We start from the raw sequence: 25,455 nt of genomic DNA on the forward strand, positions 1-25,455 counted from the left end.
AAGCAAAAAAATTATCAACCAGTCAGCTACCAAAAAATCTTAGTTGTTTCATGCCAAGGACAACTTGGTAAATTCCATAACCTGGATTTTCTTATTGTCACTAAATTCTTAACTCCCACTTTCTAAAATTAGCATTATTAATGCCTTTGTGCAGCCCCCAACAACTCTGGCACTCAGCAACTTTCAATCCCATGAAACAAAGGAAAGACAATAAAACCATTTTCAAACGATATCCGTATTCCCCAAGTATCCTAATGCCAAATTGCTAACATTAATACAACTCATTTGTATTAATGTCAAAAAAGAGTAACTGGCCGGCGCGGTGGCTCACGCCTGTAATCCTAGCACTCTGGGAGGCCGAGGTGGTCGGATTGTTTGAACTCAGGAGTTCGAAACCAGCGTGAGCAAGAGTGAGACCCTGTCTCTACTAAAGATAGAAAGAAATTAATCGGACAACTGAAAATATATAGAAAAAATTAGCCGGGCATGGTGGCACATGCCTGTAGTCCCAGCTACTCGGGAGGCTGAGGCAGGAGGATCACTTGAGCCCAGGAGTTTGAGGTTGCTGTGAGCTAGGCTGACGCCACGGCACTCTAGCCCGGGCAACACAGTGAGACTCTGTCTCAAAAAAAAAAAAAAGAGTAACTGATAGAAAGGAAATTCATGTACAGTCATAATTCTACTTTCTGACCATTATTTTAAAGGCTTCCCTTCCTAGAATCTTTAGTCCAACCTGCAATGCCCAAATATGAGTTCATTCTCTTTTGTTATTGACTTCAACTTTATGTTGTAATGGTTAAAAAGCTGCCTCACTGGGGTGAAAGATAGGAAGTCTGGAAATATAGCAAATGGACAATAATCATGATAATCAGAAGTTTTCTATATAGAAGGGAGAAGGGAAATCAGCAGAAAGTGACAACGGAAGTTAGGAGACTTGGTTTTATGATCACCCTGCACATCCACCTGCTGTGTGCATGGTGTGGGTGTGAGGGTAGGGCAGCATAATTTTATTCTAAGTCTAAACCTTAGATGACTTTTGCAAGCATCTGCATGGTCCCTTTGCTTCATGGCAGCTTCTTCTTAAAGTCAACTATGAAAGAGCTTTGGCTTCCATTTTCAAGAATAGTAGTTCTCTTTGCAAAGACTGAGTTTCTAGAGCTCAATGCTTAGCAAAGTGCTTTAGGTGTACTAGGCATAGTTATTTTTTTATTCCCCACTATAATTATTATTATCATCATCACTCAATGACTATCTCTTGGACTCCAAAATTGTGGAATCACTGTGCCTGCATTTTAAATATACCCTGTAACAAAAAGAGGATTCTATTGATACCAAAAATGAACAATACTGTTTTTAGAAGAAAGAAATGGTAGGTAAGGAATATATGAATCAAAGGAAGTATTAAAATTGAATGAAGATCAGAAACAGAGGATCACTTGAATTAAAATAACCTAAATACTGATTTTTTTTTTTCTTTCTTTAAGACACAGAGGTGAGCACCACTCCTTTCTAGAACATGAAGTTAGTTATACATTTCCAGTGGAGAGTTGGCTTACTCAGTGCTCTAGGCTGGGTTTACTTTCTGGAAGGCCAACAGGATTGGCTTGGCTCTACCTTCTATGGACCTTGGTTTTGTGGCTCTAGATTTGTGCAGCCCTCTGAACAACAGAGGCCATGCCACAGATACTCTGACTCCTCTGCCCAACCAACAGCCTTCAATTTTCCATAATTTCACACTCTTAACAGCCATGTGACATGATTGAAAACACATGTTGTAGTCTTGCCATATAAGTCCACAGTCTTTACATGTTTCCTTAGCACAGGCTGCAGCTGTGATAAATCCCAGGTAAATGTAAGTGTGGATGTTAGCTGTGGTCAATGCTGAAGGAAAATGTTGCATGCACACAGAAATGTCTTCTGGAAGGACTTGGACAGTATAATTTTCTCAAGGGCAAGTGTTTCAGGAATATGACATTAGACCCTCATCATTCACCCCACTGTGCACCTGAGCACTCTCCGAGCTTCCCTGGTGGACACTGGCAGAGGAATGGTCTTCTGCTGGCTTCATAACCGACACACTGCATGTCCCCTGGACACGGCTTCTCCACGCAAGGATCGTTGGAACCTGGGCACAGTCCTCCTGTGACAAAGGAGGAACATACATGATCAGTACACAGAGGGATTCACCCTATGCTCTGGGGAGCACAGGAATGTTTCAAGAGCCGGGCTATTCAGGCTCTGGGCTGAGTAACAAAGAGGCCACCCAGAAGCAGGAGCACCTGAATTGGCTTTACCTGGTGGAGATGCCTGTCATATGTCCCCACATCTGCCAAAAGCTCACTGCCAGATGGAAGAATAAATAGGGCACCTCCTTTTAGGCTGAAATATGCTAAGGTTACACATGGACCAACTCCTGCTGAAGAAAGAGCACAATGCAAGGGCTGTGGTAATATTTATTGGAGTGTGGTTCTTGCATATTGATGACTATTTGAATGCATTATCTGAGTTTAGATTTCTTCTACACCCATGTCCTGTCCTGAAAAACTTGGGGGTAGATTTTAGAAGATGTTAACTGTTGATTTCCGAGGGGTGGGGGGAAGATGTTTCTAAAGAATAGCATGACTAATTCTAAACCATGAAAGCACAACCCACATTGTTTCCTAATCCCTTCTGCTACATGCTATTTTATTGATTTGCTGTAAGCGTGCACTACTACCCATCAAAAATAGTAGAATTATCCCTGGCACAAGGAAGGCTTCCTTTCCACCTATTCGATGTTCACAGCATAGTAAGATGAAAGGTTAATCCCTCAGAAGGGAAGTCCTGGAAAGCAGATTAACCGATTAAGGCAGAATTCAGGACCAGAGTGAATTATTTCAGAGCGGTGGTGATGGCAATTGAGTCCATTGAAGGAAGCACACTTTTCAAAGGTCCTGCATATCTCACAAGTATTAATAATTAGGCTACTTTCAATCTGGTAAGCATTTAAGTGGTAAAAGGATTATGGAAAAGGAGACACAAATTAAAAATGACCCACAACCGAAACAGTTCATTTCCTAAATGGGTTAGCAGTGGCCTAAAGGAGTAGCCTTCTCTGCGAATTGTGAACATGCTGGACATCGGCAACTGTGTTCCTTGGCGGGATCTGGCCTCCCATCATGCTCCTTTTCATCCTAACTCTTTCCTTGTCATTAAGCACATTGTCCCATGATACAGTCATTTCTTTGTCCAGAGGAAAGCAGAAATTTAATCCTAGCTACATATAAACATTTTAAGAACTGTAATCCTTGAGAGGAGCAATGCAGGCAGCAGCAGCAAACTCAGAATTCATAAATCCTATTTTCTACTGGTTTACAGCTCCATCATGAAAGACTCTTGGCACTGATCCAGCTTACAAAATCTTAGAAGATGAAGGTATTTTTTACTGAAAATTTGGAAGGATCTCTACAAATGCTTCTATAAGACCTAAGTGTCCTGAAATAACATCTTCCTATTTTCTCCCCTGAAATCTCTATTCCTGCCATGTATTTATCAGTGTTCATGGAACTTAAAACAGTGGTTTGACCATCTCATGACCTATTTCAAGAGGCTTTTGATAACCAGTTTTTAAATAATTTTTGGTGCATTCACTGAACAATTTTTCTAGGACCAATGAGATGTTAGGCCTGGGCATAGGATGAAAGAAAATGATACCTCCTCTTACTCCCCCCAGGAAAAAACAGGTAAACACATGATTGCAATATAATAACTGCTTTGACAGAGGTGTGTGAGCACAATGGAGGTTACCAGAGGAGGAACAATTCTGTCTCCTGGGAGAATGTCATAAAGAAAGGGAACATTTTAACTCAGGCTTGAAGGACGAGATCCTTTGAGTAACAAAGGAATGAGCTAACCCTAGTTAGTGGCTTAACCTCATGCATGCCTTAATGTTTACTCATAGTAAGTTCATAACCCTACCAGGTGACTCTGCTGTCTCCATGTGTGGCTTCATCTCTGACAGCCTGCACATGTTTAGGTTGCTCCTAAATGTTGACCAGTAGTTAGTATATGCTCAGAAATGCAAACTGCACTGGACATGGATCACTTGAGCCTAGGAGTTTGAGACCCCCATCTTAGGGGGAAAAAAAAGCAAACTGAGCCCAATGCTAACCTCAGCCACGTGGAGGTGGCAATGTGCATAAATGAATCACAAAATGCACCCCATCAAATAGATGTATTAATAACTTCTAAATTGCCTGGGCATTACCCTCCAAGTAGACATGGAAACAGTATTTTATTTAAGAAATCTTTTTGACATAATGACTTCTTTTCCTTTGGGTAGATACCCAGTAGTGGGATTGCTGAATCAAATGGTAGATCTACTTTTAGTTCTTTGAGGAATCTCCATATTGTTTTCCATAGAGGTTGGACTAATTTACAGTTCCACCAACAGTGTATAAGAGTTCCTTTTTCACGATATCCACACCAATATCTATTGTTTTTTTGATTTTTTAGTAATAACCATTCTGATAGGGGTAAAACTTACCTGTCCGGTACAATGTACACTATTCTGGTTACGGACAAACTAAAAGCCCTGACTTCAGTATTATATAATTCATCCATGTAACAAAAGCACTTGTACCCCCTTAATATTTTGAAATAAAAATGATAATGAAGAAATCTGTTAATTTCCATTTCACAGACATGTGTTTTTCCCTTCTATTTTAGCCAAAGGATACCCTCTCTAGAAATGTCTACACTTCTGAGATGCAACTATAGACATTACATTTATAGTCTGTGCTGCTCTAATGTGAGGGCTGCATTGCTAAGAAACCCTGTACTATCAAAGATCTAGTTTACAAGCCACTGTTTCAAAGGGGGAAAAAGAGGGCTAATTTCAGACTCATGATAGCAAAGATATTTATTATTGATGGAATTATGGTTACATTTTAAAAAATAGCTATAAGTGACTATAATAAAAGCCAAATACTTTATTTCAGAATAAATCTAGCATTTGGGTACTTCTACCTTTTATTCACATGTTTTGGCCTTTTACCATCATCCTGCCCTGTAGTTAGCACAGGGCTTCTCACTTTCTCATCCATCTTTCCGACTCGGAGTCAAAGCACAAAGCCACTTAGACCAGCAAGTAGAGGTCAAACTCACAGCTCCTTTTCTTTTTATTTCCTTGTGTCATAACTCTTAGCAGCCCATATAATTAAATCATATTCACTAACTAATGAATTGTTAGATCCAATCCCTGCTATGAAAACTGCAGCTCAAGGATATATTAAAAATACATGAATAGAAATATTATAAGTATATTCCAAAATTAAAAATATTAATATAATATTAGATATATAATAATGGATATTTATATTCATTCTAGCAGCATGGACTTTGATACATTTTTTCTCTTTCTTTTTGTTTTTAATAGGCTCTTTAGGGTTAAGGGGACAGTTTTTGGCAAGGGATGTGTCTTTTGATGCTTTAAAAATCCTATGGGGCCTCCTCCCTGAGTCCTAGTCTTGAGATGTGTTCAAGCCATAAACATTCAGGCTCCAGCTGCTGCTGTCAGTTTGCTCTGCTCACGGGCCCACTCTCTTGTGCCTCAAGGAGGTATGAAGGCAGATTGGAGTCTGCAGGTCAGTGTAAGTGTAACAGCCTCTTTAGCTGGGGACAGACACGATCATGTGCATAAACCGCAGTCTATGCCTTGGAGAGACGTCTAGTTATGGAAAAACAGGTTCCTCAAAACTAAATACTCCACATAACCAATATTTCTGTTCTTTCCTCTCTATAAACTAGCATAAGAAATTAGGTCCTTTCTGGAATATATACTGTCAGAGGAACTTGACTTTTTTGTGCCAACCCTGAACAATGTCACATGCCCCTTGACCTTAGATGTGTTCAGGTCTGGGTCCTGGTGATAACGACCCTCTTTCCAGCCAAAGCCCTAAGTTATCCAGCAACATAAAACCCAGTATGCTTTTAAGTGGATAAGGAAGGTTAACTTGTTTTCAGAAATCATGATTCCATCATCCCCTTTTCAGGGAAGTGTATATACCTATTACTGTTAAGAGCCTTAAAAACCCCTTCTCTGGTGGCAGAAAGTGCCACATTAGCTCCTGAGTACCAGTGAAGAGACGACAGTGTCAACCCCCGTTGGCTTCTGGGAGGAAGTTTATCTTATTAACTATGGTGAAATAATCCAGGTTTAATTAACTTGTGCTGTGTACAGTGACAGCTTGTGGGGTGGAGGCTCACAGACCTACATGTGCATCTCAGACATCCATCAATTTGGCGCCAGAGTGAGCATGAAGGGAGAAGGGTCCCACTTCACCAAACCAACTGGGGCCATTTACTGTATGTCAGGGCAGGACCAGACATTTTTAGCTCTTGTCACAACATAAAGCGGGAAGAGCATAAGCTCTGTTCTCCACTCCCAGGTCCTCTGGGGAAGGTAGGGCGGTGTCGTGGAAAAGGGTACTGCATTGACAAGCAGCAGACCTGGATTTTGGTACGGCTTGTTATTTGATTTATTCATTGTGTGCTCTTGAACAAGTCGTTTGGCTTTTCTAGGTCTCAGTTTCCTTTTCTAAAAAAACAGAATAATGATTCTTCACAGCATTGTGAAAATGAAATGGGCAAATATATGTGAAAGCACCTTGTAAAGAAAAAATAATTGTAGTAAAAGCAAATCACTACAAGCTCTCAAAACTGGAGACACTAACTTGCCTCCGCAACGTGGCAGAGACCTGAACTCAGGTGTAATCTTTTACTTGTTGTCCTTTTTGGGTCAAATTCATAATTTGTAAGTTGGTAGATGACAGGAAATATACTGTGTGCATTGGAGGCATAGAATAGGGCCTGTAGCTTTTTATTCCTTGGTGTCACAGGGCACGTGCAGCTGTGTCAGCTTCCTCACCGTCTTTTCTGCCTCCCGTGCAGGTGTTCTTTTCACACCAGGAGAAACAAGCACACAATGTGGCCATTCTCTGAAAGAAGGCTTTCCACCTTCTGAATGTTTGCTCAGGTGGAAACTGGTCACTTTCTACAGAGTTGACAGCAGATGATTGACCTGAGCAGAAACTTCAGTGCTTTGGAACACGCAGGGAGGAGAAGAGTGATCCTCTTGAGGTTTTAAAGGGTCTTGCTACATATTTATGACTCTCCTCTCCTCATCTCCCCGGCATTCCCACAGCCCTCTGAATTAAGTCTGTGTCGTTAGCCAAGACATCAGTATCTAGCTGTGATCATTACGCTGCCACTCTGAGCTGATTCAACCCTTGATTTATGTTGCTCCCTCATTACACTGAAGAATCCAATAACTAACGGTAAATATCCCACGTCCCGAATCCATACGCCTTGCCAAGATGCCATGTCCTGGCAAATAGCACATAAGTCAATAAGCTCCCCTCTTAATTCATGGCCTGCAAGAAGTTTTAAAACACTGAGGTCTCAGCTTTGAAGTTGTTCCTTGTTCTAGAAGCAGAGAATCACTCAGAATGGTGTTTGCTTGACTCAGCTGTAGTATTTTCTCTCTGATTTCAGTAAAGGCTGAGTGCAGTTTCATTCAAGACTGTGTCTCTGGGGACAGTTGTGTGTGGGTGGCATATATAAGGGAATGACCACATGCTAAGAAGCTAATATCACCATCAGGATAGGGACTTCCAAATCTCTCCTGGCACTCTGAGACACGTGTGTGCTGGAGAGGAGGGATCTGCAGACATAGCTCTTATGAATAAAAAATAGAAAGTTCCAAATTTTTAGGGGCAACCTGTTTAAGATTCAGAGACAACACTAAGGGCTATTCAAAGCCACTGGGATAGGCTCTCTCCTCGGATAATGAGTATTAACAAACCTCAGCCAAAGTGCAAACCCAATTTCAGATTTTTCTTTGCTCTTTAAAAACACCAGTCCCTGTTTTAAGGATCTTACTGCTTCACAGAAGTCATCATTTTATTTTATTGTGCTTATTAGGAAAGCATCGGTATTGCTGCCTGTCAGCAGGCTCTGATTACTTGTCCTACTATATTCCTCCCAAGGACTGCCCTTACTCCTTACCATCTAGACCAACTGAGCTCCTTATCACTTGCCTGATGCACGATGCTGTTTCATGCTCCATGGACATGGGGACCACATCAGCCTCCTTGCACTGTGTCTCCAGCACCCTGCCCAGGGCCTGGCATAGAGTGGTATTCAGTTAGCTGATGAGCAAATGAGCAAACAAAAGGGTACCTAAAATCTCTGGACCTTTTCTCTGTACTGCTTTCTCTGCTTAAAAAGCATTCCCTGCTTGGCAAAGACCCATTAGGACAAGCTTTGCTGTTTCCAATACCTTTCTTCAACTCCAAGTAAAACTGATAATTCCCTCCTTTATGCCCAAACTGATAAATCCCTCCTTATGACCCAATTATACCACCTGTAACCCTTTATGAGATGTATTTGTTTATAGCCAAGGAGCAAAGGAATTTCTGGTGTTTGGCTAAGAAAAGAAGATTCCAGGGGTCACAACAACTATCTTTAGCTATATGGAGGGAAGCCTACAGGTTAGACAGCTCACCTTCTGTGTGTCTGAAGGATACAGCTGTATGATGTTACAGGCTGATGGGTTTTATTGCCCTGTAAAGGCAGAAGATCGTCTCAGGACTGGCTGGTGGGCTCCTGGCACTGGTGCTCAAACTTTGGCTGAATTACTGTCAGAAATATAGTAAATATAGTGGGTGGAGGCTGGATTGGGTGACTTCCATGTTCCCTCCAGATCTGTGCAGAGGTGGTGGGGTGCAGTGGTTAAGAGATGCTTTGAGTAAGACAGTCATGTATGAATCCTGGCTCTGCCACTTACTAGCTCTGTGAGCAAGTCAATTGACCTTTCCAAGTTTTGGTTTCCTTAATTTTTGAAGACAGTTGGATACCTACTCTTTAGGGTTACAGTAAGTGTTAAATGCAATTATATATGTGTGAAAACAGCATGGTAACTGGTCATGGCTTGATAAATGTTAGCTGTTATGTCTGTCCCTGCCTTGATCTATGCACTGAATTGTATACCAGTTCTCATCTTCATGCTGTGGCTCTCATGCCCCTTGGCCCGGAACCCTCCATCCTCATCACTTACCTACTTCCAGGCATCCTTTCAGACCTCGCTGAGGTAGCACCACCTCCAGTGCTTCAGTGCTCCTCCTCCTACCCTGAGAAAACCCTATGACAGTGCCATCCCCACTGACTGAGGGCAGGGCTGCTGTCTGACCCAGCTCTGTCTAGCACAGGGCCTCCCCATGGCAGACGCACCATCCATTTCATTTGGAGGACTGGGTTCCATTCTGTGTTCCGTATCTGAATGAAGACTTGACAGATCAGGCCTCCACTTCTGCCATCCCACCCCTAAACACTGGTCTTAAAGTCCAGTGGTTTCACTGGGAGTCCCTTCTCCTGGACAAGTGTATCCTTTTTGATACATTTCTACATAAGACTTTTGAAAAAAATCAATGAAATTAAAAAAAAAATGGACAATCGGCACAGCTCCAAGGGCTGCCCCGACACCCTTTCCTCCTGCCTCCCCTACACAGGCTCGAGGGCATCTATCATTCCGCATTCGTTTCAGCTGGCGTCAGGCTTTCTTACTGAAATGACAATGTTCATGGAACCTCTGAAGCTCATCAGGAGCCACTGCACAACATCAGAACTTCGCATCTCTTTAAGTCCTGTTCAAATATCATGCTCGGCAGTGGCCGGAATGCAATGAGCTTATCTGGCACTAAAATTCAAGTCTGCTTTCATTTTGTTAAAGCAACTCAGCACTTTGGTTCAAGATGCTAATGACGATAATTGAACCAAAAAAAATCTGTATGAGAAAAAGATGAACTAGAAGGAGGAAGCTAGAATATCGAGGCAAAATTTGTACAAACATTACTACACAGTCCAGAATGGACAGCTACATCTATTTATCATGCTAATTATTCCACCAGGTGGTGCGAAAGTCCATTTAGTGAATCTGCCGACCTCTCAGAATGAACAGATGAGCAGCCAATACTAGTTGTATATGTGTGCTGTGTGTTTGGAAGAAGGGCATTTATTGAATTCAATCATTTCTCCTTTCTATTAATAAATGAGAACGTGCCTAAAAATGCCTAATGCTTACCTTAACAATTCTTCACTGTATTTTTATTTAAAAAAAAAAAAGAAAAACTTTAGAAGGAGCGAGAGAGCTACTTGCCCCTGAACCTGGAGGAAATTTTTTCCTCTTTGTCTTGCTGTGACATTTCTCAAAGTTTGGTTTCCTGGCCACCAACATTAGAATCACCCAGGCTACATATGCAGTCTCCCAGGCTCGACCCTAAAGCTACCACCCACATGTGAGTGTGGGGCTCAGCAATAGGCATTTCTAGGAAGCCCCGAGCACGCAGGAGTCTGAGAGAACCTCTGCCTCACTGGGGTCATGTTGTGAGGCTGGCAGTCAGTCTGCTAGGAAAATGGGGTTACAGTCATGCGTCACTTAGCAACAGGGATACATTCTGAGAAACGTGTCATTAGGCAATTTCATCATTGTGCAAACATCATAGAGTGTGCTTACAAAAACCTAAATAGAATAGCCTGTGGCACACCTAGACCGTATGGGATGGCCCATTGCTCCTAGGCTATAAACCTGTATAGAATGGTACTAAACTGAATACCGTAGGCCACTGTGACACAATGGTAAGTACTTGTGCATCTAAACATATCTAAACATAGACAAGGTAATGCATTGGGCTATGACATTATAATGGTTATGACATCACAAGGCAATAGAAAAATTTCAGCTCTGTTATACTCTTATGGGACCACTGTTTGATATGTGGTCCCTCATTGAGTGAAACATCATTATGCCATACAACGATCGTATTCGGGCATTCTGATAGGGTACATAGCACTGGGGTTATGATTCACATTAAAAAATGGAAGAGTCCTTGCTCTTAAGACACAGATAACAGGGGCCCAAGAAGACCCTTTAATGAATCAGCACGCCACTATCACTCGCTGTACAGCCCTGGGCAAGGCACACGGCTACATCTATAAAATGGAGATTATCACACATACATTACCTTCTGAAGACAGGACTGGGCCAGACGACCTTTTGAGCTCCTTTTACCGCTAAAATCTAGAATTTTATTTTATAGCTTAATTATATTAATAAGAGTGACTTAAATATGAGAGAGGCTGAGAGCTTGGCCTGACTATGCACAAAGCTCTTATCATGAAAATACTGGCTTTTCAAACTAGAAGGCCTCCTTTTGGGATGTCTGGGAGCTAACTCACAAAACATTCTGGCATTCTAGGTTTACTGGGAGTAGAAAGGTTTATGGAGACTAGAGAACAGGCATCCTGAGCAGGGACATCACCTTGCAACTTATTGCATTTAGAACATTAGTGTCTTATGCAAAATAGACAGCAAGCCCCTCTACCCACAACAAAAATCACTCCTCTAAATTCCTCCTTTAAAGAATCCTGCAAAACCTTCTCCCCAGCCCCCCATCTCTTCATGATGCACTCACATTCATCCCCAAAGATCCAGAATATAGGTAGTATCTGTGTACATATACCACTGAAAGCTTTCCTTTGGTCTATGCCCTAGCATTTATGATAGCACTATTACAGCAAGTAGGTGTAATGATTGCTTCACAATTATTAGCTCTTAAGGGCAGAGACTATTTTTTCACTCTGAATATTCAGTGCCTAGGACATGCTGCCTCCACAGATTTTTACTAAAAGAAATGAGTTATCATAGTACAAGGATTAATTAGCTGGTATAGTTTCTCCTGCAGGGTTTGTCCTGTCCTGAACCCCTTTTGAGCCCTGCTGTGAATCACTGCATGAAGGCCCTGGCAGAGCTTTGGTGTATAAATCAGTTTGCCTACAAAGGAAATCTAGGTAAGGCCCAGACAGCTGGCATTCATAAATTCTGCATGTTGGTAACATCTGCCAGAAATGCATTTCACCTAGCATGCATGCTTTGTGTTACTTTGCAGCTAATTTACATATTCAACAGGTCTGGACATCACTGCATCTACCTGATGAGAATACAAACAGAATTCGCTGGGTACCACAGAGCAAGCAGCTGGCACTCTTCTGGGCTGCTTGGAGGCTGTCAAAATGTCTTCTGGGAGCTGTGACCCCTTGGGCCTCCCTCTGATGAGCTCATTCTCCAAACTGCAACCAAGAACTTTCCGCAAGGAAGAGGCCAAGGGCCCTGCCTGTCCCCAGTTACCTAGAGGGATGTTTTACAAATGGCCTTCCTTCTGGGCACAGTCCCTTTGGACCAAGTTCAAACTGGCTAGAAAAACTCCGGGTGCAATTTTCTTAGAAGAAGGCAGTGAATTTATGGTTCCACATGTCAGAGAGAGGAAAAGAGGGAGAGAGCAATGCTTCTCACCAATCACTGTGGGCCTGTGCAGCTATGGCCTTTGATCAGTGAAGGTCAAGTTCAGTGACTACAGTTACATCAACACACATGAGCCATTCTGTCTCCGCCCCTCTGAGGGCTGAATACATGCTTTGACTGTGCTCCCTAACATCTGCCCCTGTTTCTCACTGCCCTCACCCTCTGCAACATTCTCCTAACTTGTTCCCCTGCCTCTGGCCCAGCCCCTCTAATCCATTCCCTTCTGCAGCCAGCACACCCTTTGTGAAAGACAGATCTGATCCTGCTATTTCTTCACTTCACATCAACCAACTGCTCCCACTGCCTTGCGATAATTTCTAAATTCTTCATCCTGGCTAACGGCCCTTGTGTGATCACTGGGCCTGCTCTCAAGTCTCATTTGTCATGCCTTTCCCACTCCTGCCAGCGAGAGGAAAGCTGTTTGAATCTCCTCTGTGTAGGTTCCTCTCTCACCCTATGCCTTCCTCACACAGGCTGGGAACACTCTCCCTCTCCTCCCCTAATTCCTACTTGCCCTTTATCTTAACCCGGAGGATAACTCCTTTAGGAAACCTTCCCTCTAGACTGGGTTCTCCCATAGGACTTTGTACTTCTGACTTCTCACTCATCACATGGGCTTGCCTGCCTGTCTGTGCTGCTCGCTAAGCCATAGCTCTATGGGGGTTTACCCCTGCAGCCCCAGCACCTATAATGGGTATTGGGCACACAGTAGGTGGTCACTTAACAGTGAGTGGAATGAGTGAATGAATGCGTGCCTGCCAGGAACAGTAACCCATTCTACTCCTAACGTTCGGGAGGTGGGCGGGAACTCTGGAAACCGCACTCACCATTACAGGTGCAGCGCACGTTCCTATAGAAACGCGGACACACAAAGCTGATGCGAGCCGTGCTGTAGGTCATGAGTGCGTGGGAATCCAGGGACAACCCTTGCTCGCAGTGCTGCTCCTGACAGTCCAGCCCCGAGCAGTTCTTCTCCAGGATGGCCGAGATGCGCATGACGTTCTCCAGGTGCCTCCTGGCGCCGGACAGCTTCTGGATCAGGTAGGCCGGCTTGTAGAACTCACTGCTGTGCATCTCCACAGCAAACAGCATGTCCAGCTGGTTGGTGCCCGCCACGGGCTGGATGCTGATGATGCGCAGGCTGTCCTGCTTCTGGGTGAGAACTGCGTTCCGCAGGGTGCGCCGGAACCCGTGCATGTGCAGCCCCACGAAGTCCTCGGGGGACACGTTCTCAAAGCGGATGGTGACGGTGTTCTGCAGCATCTCGTGCACCAGCTGCTCTACGTGCACGACCACATCAATGGGCACCTGGAAGCGGCCATCACTCACAGACACATTCAGGACATACTTGCCGCTGTCCAGGCCTCCCAGGGCGATGATTTTCCCATCATGACTGTTCACTTTAAATAAGCTTTTCTGCTCTGATTTCAGGGCAAACGTGAGCACATCATACATGTCTTGATCTGTAGCATGGATCTTCCCAATGACCCCACCAGGAAAGTCGTCCTCCATGGTGACAATGAAAATTTCCAGGGGAATGACTGTGGGCTTGTGGATACTTTCCTCGATGACACGCACACGGATGTAGGAGTGAGAAACTTGCTGGGGTTTGCCTGAGTCCTTTGCCTAAAACAACCAAGAGGGGAACAAGGCTCTAAGAAAACAATCATAACAATGAAAAAAAAGAGCCTCTGACAGAAGATATCTCTACCTTTAACCACATTTGCTTCTTCCTCCATCCCTTGCCGCTATTCTGAAAAATGCTGAGGATGTGCATTTAAGGAAGAGGAGCGATTTATCACCTTCCATCCCATGTGCATACTCTGCTATGGACAATAAAATGTGTCAACACAATAAAGCCGGTAGGGGTGAACAGGGAAGGAGGGCAGAGGGCTATAAGCTCTGACATGCCCACAACAGGCTGGCCTTGCTTTAATTTTGGCAGAAACCACAGGGGAAACCTCGTAAAGTGGCCCTCCCTGTTGGAGGAGAAATCTTTCTTCTCTTTTGGATTCCTTCCTTTCGACTGGACCAGATAGCACCTTTCTACACATTTAAGAAACAACATTAAGTGGGAATTAACCATAGTAAGGTATAGAATAACAAATGACATGCAGAAGGGAAAAATAAGTAGCCTGAAAAACACCTTCTCTTTCTTCTTCATATAAGAACTGACAGAATCACCATTCTGGCAACAGGTCTTTACTGAACACCTGCCACGTGTACCATGGAAGGAGTTAGTGGTGAGGGACTCCCATGGGTGGGGTCTACAGGGTGGATGTCTGAGGATGTGGCGCTGCAGTGGATCTTGCAGGCCAGGTGGGACCTGGGGGGATGTGTCCTTGTGTGTGGAAGGCAGTGTCAGAGCCTGGGCATCACACAGACCTGCATTTGAATCTTGTCTCTGCCACCTACAGCGTGTTTGGCTTTGAGTAAGTTCCTTAACTTCTCTGAACTTCAATTTTCATACTTTTAATGTGAGTAAAATCATACTATCTACCTCACAGGTTTTTGTATTGTGGGGATTAAAGGAGTGAGTGATTGCAAAGTGCTTAATATAGGCCTACCCAGAGAAATGCTTGGTATATTCTGGTTCATGTGAATGTTGTTATTTTTATTATTACCATCATCACATGATTTATTTGATGGAGGATGTGAACCAGAGACACCGCAATGGAAAATTCATGTGGGAGGAGATAACATTAACAAATTAGGTTGAACCGAAGTCAAACTGTGGAGGGTCTCAAAGGACAGTGATGAGTTTGGACTTTATAGGCCAAAGGGTACCTACTCTAATGTCAGAGGCCAGGAAGATGACAGAAAGGCATGCAGCCACCAGGTGTAAGGTCATAGAGGAATGGGCCTGGTGGCCAGAGAAGGATTGTAGAGTGGTATTTGCTGAAAGGCCCTGAAATTGCAAATCCGAAAGTCAGGGGCCAAATTCCAGCCTGCAGGGCCTATGTTTTCAAACACCAGGAAGCCATACATACCTTTAGTTTAGGTCAGGCATCAGCAAACATTTTCTGAAAAGGGCTAATTAATACATATTTTAGGCTCTGTGGGTTATACAGCCTCTATCCTGACCACTCCAGGCCGTTCTTACAGCACAGGGGCAGTCACGGAGCACGTGTCAATGAATGAGTGAAGGTGTGCTTCAATCAAACTTTATTTCTAAAAACAGGCAGAGGGCAGGATTTGGCCAGTTTGCTGATGGTTTAGGAGAATGATGAAGTCAAAGGGGAATGATTAATCTGGGAGGGGTGTAGGAACAGATCAGAAGAGATTAAGGCTGAAGCCACACGAATCACCTAGGAGGCTCCTGCAGCAGCAGTATGACGATGGGGCAGTGCAGAACACAGCCCAGCAGTGGCACAGGGAATGTACGTGATGCACAGAGGGACCTTGTGAAGGAAGAGCACACAGGACTTGGTGGCAGTGGCAGTTTAATATAAGAGACGAGGGGGAAAGAGCCCTCCATGGAGATTCCAAAACCTAAGGTGTGAAATCTGCTCCCTAACAGCCAGAGGGGATATGCAAAGAACTGGACTAGCTTCTGTTAGAAGGCACTGAAAATCTCCCCTTGCCTTGAGTACCTATGCTGCAACATAAAATTATTTATGACGAGGCATGGTGGCCTGTAAGCCCAGAACTTTGGGAGGCCAATGTGGGAGGATTGCTTGTGGCCAGGACTTCAAGACCAGCCTAGGCAACATAGAGAGGCCATGTCTCTACAAAAATAATAATAAAAATTTATTTACATAATATTGTTGGAGGAGTGGGCGGCAACTGAAGAGTTCATTGACATGCTGAAAGCCGGCAGTCATTAATTTGGAAGGTTTCATGGGGTAGATTAAGATCTATCTTAGCCAAAGAGATAATATATATAAGAGTCAATGCTATACCAATATAAAGAATTACTAATGTTATTATTGCCACCATTAATAATGAGTCTAGGTTGTCTTCTGTGGGCAACTAACTGTGGGTAGAAAAAGTCACTCAGTTTCACTGATGGGATCCAAAAATTGGTGTTTGAAAAATTTATATGCAGGAACTTTTGGGGGCTCTCTCATTTCCTGCTCTTTGCCATACCCTTGTCATACCTGCCACTGTTTCCTCTGTGTCATCTTCCATTTCATACAGGCCAATGACCTTGAGGAACTGAAATGCCAGGAAGCTATTGCCTCCTGAGTCCTTGGTCCCCTCCTTCCTCTCCAGGGAAGGCCTACCAAGCAAAGGAATGATATAGCTAAATCTCATAAAGACAGAGGTTGGCGGTTTCCCCAAATGGGGTAACGTGGCAGATAATACTCATTTTCAAACAGCGAGCATTGACCAACGAGCTGTCTCTGGAGGGTCAGTTAGAGCCACAGGAACTTTTAGAATGCAGAGTTAAGCCCAGTGACTGTCTGCTGGGCACACCCTACAGGAACATCCTTCCTGAACAATGCTGCTTCCTTTCCTTCCTGTTCAATTTCACACACAGAGGCCGCTTTTATTGGTGTGAAATTGAATTTGAGATTAAAAGGGGAACATTCCTGCGTGGTAATGAATTATGTTGACTTGCTCAACAAAGAAAAACAAACCAAAGGGGACAGAACAAGCATGAGAAAGACAGCCCGATGTGGACAGAGAGCCGTGTCATACCTGGACACACAGCACGTATTCCGGAGACTCCGTGTGCCGGAAGATCACGGCTGACCGAAGGATCCCATGGGGGTCCAGCACAAACTCCTCTTCTTCATTCCCCGACAAAATAGAGAATGAAAAGGGAGGCCCATTGTGAAAGGAGTCTCTGTCTGTCACCACCAGCTGCAAGATGCTGGTGCCCACTGGCTTATTTTCCTGTATAAAAGAGTGTAGTAAAAAGGAAGATAAAATTACACCTCTCTTTACATTTTTGAAAAAAAAAATCATTACCGGCTGAGAGTGCTGGGCTAGAAAACAGGGCTTTCAGCGGTAGGGATTCCCTGCGATATTATCTTGTCTTGTGAAAACATGCTAGCGTCTGTAAGCCTTGTGTTTCCCATCCTTGGCTGCCTTCCTGCAACTGCCCCATGAGACAATCCTCTGCAGAGAACACGAGGACTTCGAGCTGGATGGGTTTATAGGTTCCCAGGATGGTGCTGGGTACACCTTGTCCTGCGTTGGCTGGCAAGGCCTGAGTTTACCTGAATAGCTTCCTCACACTTGTTGCAACACAGTTACGCTAAGGCCCAACACTCAGACAATGTCACAACATCAGACTTCCTGGGGCGGGGTAGGGGGGCATCATGGCAACTTCCCAGTCAATATGCCAGGTGAAAAATGGGGTTTTATACCCCACTTCCCAGATCACAGTTTTGCCAAGTTTGTTTAGGAAAAAGAAAGGGGGTAAAACACTTCTTAACTTGAGAATGAAGAGAAGGAGAATCTTTAGCTGAGTCACAAGTTTTGGAAGCCCTGATGCTATTACGTGAGCATTACTCTGAAGAACTGCTTTGCCTTTTCCCCAAAATGGGAACACAGAGCTCCTTCTTGGGTCAAAGATTATCCTCACTTCAAAAATGCCGAATTAAATCCTCTATAGCTCAGGCGTTGGTTTCCCTCCCCACCCTGTTCAGACTTCAGTTTTCCCAGGGTGTGGGCCCGAGGCAGTTTTATCAGTTCAGACCTCCCGACGACAGCGACACGAGGACGAGAGGAGTTTGGGCTCCGAGATGGAGACCACCACACGCTGCAGTGTGGAGGGCAGGACCACTCGAGTTTTATGTGCTGAATCAATCTTTTGAAAACCATGTGTTGGGATGAGGAAGTCATTCTGTGTTGGGAAAAGGGAGGCACACTTTTTGAAGGAGAAACAGACAGGACTGCAGACTTCTTTTTTGCTCCTTCTCTCAAGTGCCCTTCTGGTCATCAAAAACTAGCCACCGTGTCCCTCTGGAATCAGTCGTGGGACCACCTCGGCCCAGCACAGATTTACTAATATTTCACACTGACAACATACTCAGCACCACACAAAACAGAAAATTTATTGATTTGTTTGCTCATTCTATAAAGGCCGTTTCCTCCATAGAAGAGAGGGAGAGAGAGAGAATGTGGCCCTCAGGGTCACTGTCTGAGAAAGAAGGCTATAACGTAACGCAGGCAGGCCCGGCGCTGGGGACAGGGGACCGGCCAGGGCTCACAGGCCGAGCCTCTCAGTTCTTTCACTGCAGACTTCCGGATGTGCATTTGAAAACAGTCTGTCAAGCTGATTGATGCGTGTCCTAAAACTGAATGTTGAGTAGGCAAGGCCCGTTCTGTTCTGGGGCTAGCGAACAGAAGCAGTGAGGGCAGAGGGCACCCCTGCAGATAGCAGGCAGGGAGAGGCTCAGTCGGAGAGAGAGAGAGATGGAGAAAGGTGAAGACCCGGGGCAAGCTTTGTGGAAGCAGGAGAGGGTCAGAATGCATGAGTGCTCAGCTGCCGGGAAAAGCCTCAGAGATGAGGGGAAAACAAAACCACTACTAGGAAAGGAAGAAATCAGATTGCACTGCCAGAGGGGAAGGGGCAAGTGGGTAGCTGCTGGCCTTAGGACTGCCTCCCTGTCTGATTACTGGACAGCTCAGCAGCACCGGGGCAGGGGAGGCCAGCTATGGATGGCCAGACCCAAAGTCTTCAATGTCATTCCAAAGGGACCCTGGCCCCTCCAGACCTGGCCCACTGCATCTTACCTTCCACTCACAGAGCCCTGGGACTCCCTGAAGCCAAACTGGATCAGGCAAGAGCTGATTCTCTAGAGTATCTGTGGCCCTTCAATACACGTACATATACCTCTAAGTCCTCCGCACTGATGATGCTCCTGGGCTGGATTTCCTGATCCTCCTAAAGCTGGGCTTCCAGCCTCTTCTAGAAATACTGGGAAGTAGAGGAAGCTCAGGACCTGATACTGTGCCCATGAAATATCTTCTGAACAAAAAACAGGAAGAAGAGTCGTTCTGTCTGACAGCAGAATACCAGCAGTTGGTTACTCTATCCTGCATTCTAATTTCAAAGAGCAGGTGGATTTAAAGTGCTAAACAAATTGCTTATGGAAGATTAATTTTAATGAGTAGCAGCTTTATCCTGATGCTTGATCTCCCTTTGACTGATGAGATGGTATATATCAATTTCCCTTTCCCTGCCAGAAGAGCACAATATTGCTTAAAGGCAGCCTGTCATTGTGGAAAGAGTATTTTTTACAGACCCAACTTCAAATCCTGACTGCCACTTACCAGCCGCATGATCTTGGGTGAACTACTTAACCTCACAGATTCTTAGCTCCTTCAACTATAGCGTGGGGGCCAATCTGCCTCCCACTTCACGGGGCCACTGTGGGGAGAGGTGGGATACAAAAAGCACCTGGCACCTGAAAGACACCGATCCTTGATAGCTCTTATCCACGTTTGTTAGTCAGTTCTGGTAGAAGAATCAGGCTCGTTTCATACCTGTCCTTTGAAGGGATGAGTTGACATTGAGCAATGTAACAATACACTGCAACGAGTAACCACAGCAGAGGAAGGAAGCTGAATACATAAGGACAAGTACCTGGCAGGCAAGATTTGCTTACCTGAATCACAGCCGTGTAGTTAGCAGGTGTGAACACTGGGCTGTTGTCGTTCACATCAGAAATATCAATGTTGACAGTTGCAGTGGATGACATTGCAGGAATGCCACTGTCTACTGCCTGGACAAGGAGGGAGTATCCAGACACCTGCCAAGGCACAAAGAGGTGACAGTAAAGAAACGTAGTGCTTCCTTCCTTCCGTGCACTCTCCAAGCAGGTTCGGGCTGTGCTTTGTTAAAGATCAAACATTCCACTTTGATCCTCTAGACCAGGTTTTTCAACCTTGGCACCCCTGGCATTTGAGCTGGATAATTCTTTGTTGCTGGGGGCTGGTCTTTGTGTTGTGGCATGTTTAGCAACATCCCTGGCCTCTATCAAAAGTAGGAGCCATTATTATCCCCAGTCTAGTTGTGACAACCAAAAGTGTCTCCAAACATTGCTAAATGTTCCCTTGGGGACAAAACTGCCCCGGCTGGGATCCCAGCTCTGGGTCTTTGTTCAGTGCAACAGTTTTCACCACTGATCTGTCTTATTTATCGATGTTAATATTGCTGGGGTTATGAAGATGTATCAACCAGTGGAGTCTATCTGCTTTTTCGCATCACTACTATGGCATCTTTTTCCATATTTAATTCCTCTTTGAAGACATATATTTTTGGTCAAGTAAGACAATGTTTAGAAACTTAGTTTAACTTTGGACAGAGGCATTTTCTGGGTCATTCTTTCTGACCTAAATGCCTTCAGGTGATCCTTTTATATCTGTTCACCTAGGGCTACAGTTGCTCATAAAAATAGGACCACAGGATACCAACACTGAAGGTACTTTTCTGTCCCCTTCCTCTAGGAAGGGCTGAACTTCAAACCGTCCAGAAAGACACATATTTGCCTTTTCTTTAAAACTTCCATAAATAAGAAATTGCAAGCATCTATTATTGGCAGAAAATTCTTTCAAAGGTCTAACCCAAATACTTCATGCTGCATTTTAGCCCATGCCTATTTACTCATGATTTAGAATGAAGAACCATACTATTTATTTACACTCACGGAGGCTGTGCCCCTGATTCCAGGGAAGGGGAGGGTGTGGATGGGAAGGGAGCTGGCATAAACTAGCTTACCCGTTCCCGGTCCAATTTCTTCTTAACCTTCACAAGTCCCAAGACAGGATCCACAGTAAATTCATTGTCCCGATCTCCATTCACAATGGAAAAATGAATCTGTCCATTGGGCTGGCTGTCTACATCTTCTGCTATTAGCTTGATAGAAAAACAAGCAAAGCAAAGAAAAGACACAAGAGACAGAGAAAAGGTTGATTCTTAGGGCCCTAGGTCTGTTTAAATGGGCGCAGCTCTGACATTTTTCTCAGGAGTTGTGATCCCCAATGCTAATGACCGCATCACCCCCATCACAAAAGAGTTGGCTGAAAGAAGCCAGCACCAAGGCTGAAATCCCATTTTATTTCTATGCTAAGTTTTATCTGTCTATAGCCTGATCCTGTTTAGGCCTGATTTTCCCTGAGGCTTCGGAAAGTAAGGACAGAATCCAGAGCTAACTGACAGGGATGCCTTCCTGATTCCTTCTCAATTTTGCACACAGAATTGCCACTGAGTCCAGCATTCTCTACACCTACGCATTTCCATGTTAAGGAAGCCCAAGAAAGTTTCCCTTCCCACGCAGCAAACATACTGCGACTGTCTGCTGCACCACGTTGGTAATGTTGGGATTTTTACGTATGGAAATGGTCTTGTACTATCCTGGAAGGAGAGAGAGCCTGGCAAGTCCACCTCTGATATACAAGGAATGCACTGTCATCCAGCAGAGGGCTGCGGCCACTCACAGCCTGAGATGCCATGAGATGGATGGAAGGGACCCATCCAGCCTAGGGACGGGTAAGAACAGTAAGATGGGACTCACATTGCGTTTCTACAATACAATCTGTGGTCTAAGAGAATTCTGAGTTCTCAGAACTCATGGCTTGTTCTTACTGTTACTAGAAAAAATTCCTTCTGGAAAGGGCTCCTCTAAGAGTGACCACCAATCAATCTTAAATTTGCTCCCACATATAGCTGCCCTACTCTGTGTGTCTAGGTGTGTATATGGTGGGGGAGGGAGAAGGATTTTATTTTGTCTTTAGTAACATAATAACTTTTTAATTGTAAATTGACAAATTATAGTTGCATATATTTATGGGGTACAAAGTGATGTTATGATTTATGAATACAATGTGAAATAATTAAATCAAACTAATTAACATATCCATCACCCCAAATACCTATCTTTTTTGTGGTGAGAACATTTGAAATTTACTCTCTTAGCAATTTTGAAATGTATAATACATTATTATTAACTATACTCACCATGCTGTGTGATAGATTTCAGTGAAAAGACACCATCATATTCTTCCTACCTACCTAATAACCTGTCATCTAAGTTTATAAACTAGTAGGAACCACCATTAAAAATTCATTGCATGGTCTCTTTTGTTTTCTCAAAAAATATATGCTCTCGGGAGATAAATGATTAGCAGTCACTTACATCTTGATATAAATTAATCTGTCAGACCCTTTCTAATACACAGAAGGAGCTCTTCAAAGACCAGTGCCTGACTAGCATTCTTGGGGACAAATGGATACAGAAAGGGGAAATGTGAAGAAAATCCAAGATAGACTTTGCTCACTTCTTCACTCTGTTGAGGATGATCAATCCTCAAAATCTAGACCCCCACTCCCCCCCAGGCACCTACCAAAATGACAGAGTCCCCCACCAAGGCGTCTTCACTGATGACAGCGCTGTAGACGTCTTGGCTGAACTTGGGAGGGTTGTCATTCACGTCTGTGAGGGTGATGCTCACGGTGGCCACGGCACTGAGAGCTGGGGTACCCCCATCTTTGGCTTCCACTACCAGGTAAAACCTTTTGCATAATTCATAGTCCAGGACCTCAGAGACAGAAATACCCCCTTTGAAGAAAAATGGGGAGCTTTAGATTTGATCAGGGAAAAACATCGGTCAGCAATTCTATAATCGTGGTAATATTTATAACAACATCTCCAGCCAAGAATTTTAGATATTCAGGAATTTGTTTATTTAATGCCTTACTGAAAGCATTCCAGAAATCTGATTAATGCTTTCAGTGAAAGCACAGCTATCCATCAAACACAACACTGAAGAAATGAAAAAGTCTTTGCATGTTTCTGTAACAGTTCCTGAACATCTCTCAAGCAGCCTGAAAATCTCTGGCATCGTTCTCTCTCGCACAACTAGGGAGTAGGGACAGGAAAAGGAATCCCTGATAAGTATCTCACAGCTCCTTAGGTGGACCCAGGAAGACCAAAACCGAGCTGAGATGTGTGGATGTGATTGTGTGACCCCATCCTTGTCAGCAAATAAATACTTGCAGACTTCACTGAATTGAATTAACTGCAAAGGTGCTTTGCCAAGTTATAATGTGCTTATCTAAAACTATTGTGGCACAAACAGGGCAAAGATCTCAGAAATCTCAAGGTACAATGACATAATGGCAAAGGAACTACTTAGGACTCAGACAGCTCAATGGCCAAATATTAAGTATGAGTTTGGTGCTCACAACTACAGAACAGAGATGATAATGCCCACACCACAGAGCTGTTTAAATGAAGCAAGTAGAACAAGTGAAAGCAGCTAGCTGGGTGCCACCTCTAGGAGAGGCTCTGTTAGTGCTCTCTCCCCAGGTCTAGCCCTGCTAGTGAGGGGACCATTCCTGCATTCTGCAAATGGTCACTGGATTGCCTGCGGAGCACTTCTCAACGGCATTTACTTTGCTCCCACATGGTAACTAATCATCTGGACTGGTGAGAAGGTCACATCTCTTTGTATTTCCAGACAGGTACCGTCTCTAGCTGCTAAGAGTGCCAATAGGCTCCTTCTACTTATGGTGAAACACAGAAGTCAGACTTACAACAAGAGCCTCTTTCTCCCCATTGTTAAGTTTCCTTAGCACTCACCACTCCTAGTGCTTTCTTTTGCATCCCAGTCTTGTTAGCCAGTGCCAACTTTAAATAGTACTTAACCATTTCCCCATGGTGTACATATACCATGACCATAACTAGACAGACTAAGGCATATTTAAATGAGGCAAATCCCCATACATTTTAATTTAAAGTAATTTACCTTAATGAACAGAGTTACTGCTGGGAGAAGCTGCTAATGTAATTCCTCCATGAATATTTACACCTTCTTATACTTAAGGGCCAGGATCGTTATCTCTTGCATTTTTTGCAGCCCCATAGTACAGCGGTGTTATATCAACATTAGAGCAGCAAGATCTGAGTTCAGATCTTGTATAACCCACTTACTAACAACAGACATTGGGGAAATTATTTAACCTCTTTGAAGCTCTGTTTTTCTCATATGGGAAATGTGAGAAATACCTAATAATTTAATAAGAATCTGGTGTATTTGCCATATTAAATAAACATTGCTAATTATGATAGTTTCTTGTGTGTGTTTACTGGACTATCCAAAGGAGAATGGACCTCCTCTGTCTCCTCATTCAACAGGCGTACACTCCTTGAATGATAAGGAAAATATGTCCGAAGGCTGGAAGGGGTGAGAGACTAACCTTTCTTATTTGCAGAATGAGAACTGCCCTGACTATTGATAGGGGAATTGGTAAACAAATGAGAATATACGCTAAAGGGCTTTGAAATAGAAATCCAAATACTCTGTGAAAGTACAAGAGTGAGTATGTTTACTCTTCAAAGAATATCCACACTTGTTTTCTGAATTACCATTGTTATTTACACAAAGCCCCTCTAATATTTATTAACTCACTGATACAAAGAAAGCCTGAGGGTTCTATTTTTGTTCTTTTGGTTTCTTTCTAGGCACCTTTTCCCCAGGTGATGCTACACATTCCCCCAGATTTTGAAAAGGGTGTGGTGAGAAATGAGTGCTCTGCCCAGGAGCAGCAAGCAGGGTTCAGGCACAGCACTGGTTCCAAACCACTGATCGAGTCCACCTGGGGTGCTGGGTTGAGAAGGCTGCACGTCACCATGCAAATCACTCGCTGATGTCTGCCTTGGCAGGGAACCTGAGAGTGGTAGTCTAAGTGTGGACTGTGGCGAGTGGAGGCTCACCTCCAGGAGTATTTTCCAACACATGCACATGTGATTTAGGTAAAAAGCAAACAGAAAAGAGAGAAACAAACTCTACGCCTGCAATACAAATACTATTTCCTCTCCCCATCCAGGACCCACACTGCTGCCCCCAAGACCTCCCATCTAGAAATCCTGGAGCCCACCTGGGGGTCAGGTATTTGCCAAGTAAGCCCACAGCTAAGAGCTTAAATTTAGCAGGGCCAGCCTTAGAAGCTGAGCGCTGGAGGGAAGGAACTCTGGGGTCTGCGTGCGAGCCCTGCTACCAGATTTGTTTCCACTGCAAAGGAGGCAGGAGGAGGAAAGAAAAACTGCCCACCCAGAAGGCTGGTGAGAGTGTTGGGAAGAGAAGCAGGATAGTGAACC

General features: G+C 44.0%; 1 protein-coding gene across 1 annotated transcript in view; it reads right to left on the minus strand.

Moving 5' to 3' along the window:
• Positions 1 to 25,455, minus strand: part of FAT3 (FAT atypical cadherin 3) — a 528,492-nt gene that overhangs the window by 39,730 nt on the left and 463,307 nt on the right. The window contains exons 14-19 of the mRNA XM_012657230.1: positions 22,700 to 22,914; positions 21,075 to 21,212; positions 19,963 to 20,106; positions 17,042 to 17,239; positions 13,225 to 14,023; positions 2,006 to 2,140 (exon numbers count right to left, since the gene is read on the minus strand). Of these exons, the coding sequence (XP_012512684.1) occupies positions 2,006 to 2,140; positions 13,225 to 14,023; positions 17,042 to 17,239; positions 19,963 to 20,106; positions 21,075 to 21,212; positions 22,700 to 22,914 (1,629 nt within the window). The remainder of the gene's footprint in view (positions 1 to 2,005; positions 2,141 to 13,224; positions 14,024 to 17,041; positions 17,240 to 19,962; positions 20,107 to 21,074; positions 21,213 to 22,699; positions 22,915 to 25,455) is intronic.

This window comes from Propithecus coquereli, unplaced genomic scaffold, assembly GCF_000956105.1.
Source record: "Propithecus coquereli isolate 6110/MARCELLA unplaced genomic scaffold, Pcoq_1.0 Scaffold534, whole genome shotgun sequence".
Lineage (NCBI taxonomy): Eukaryota > Metazoa > Chordata > Mammalia > Primates > Indriidae > Propithecus > Propithecus coquereli.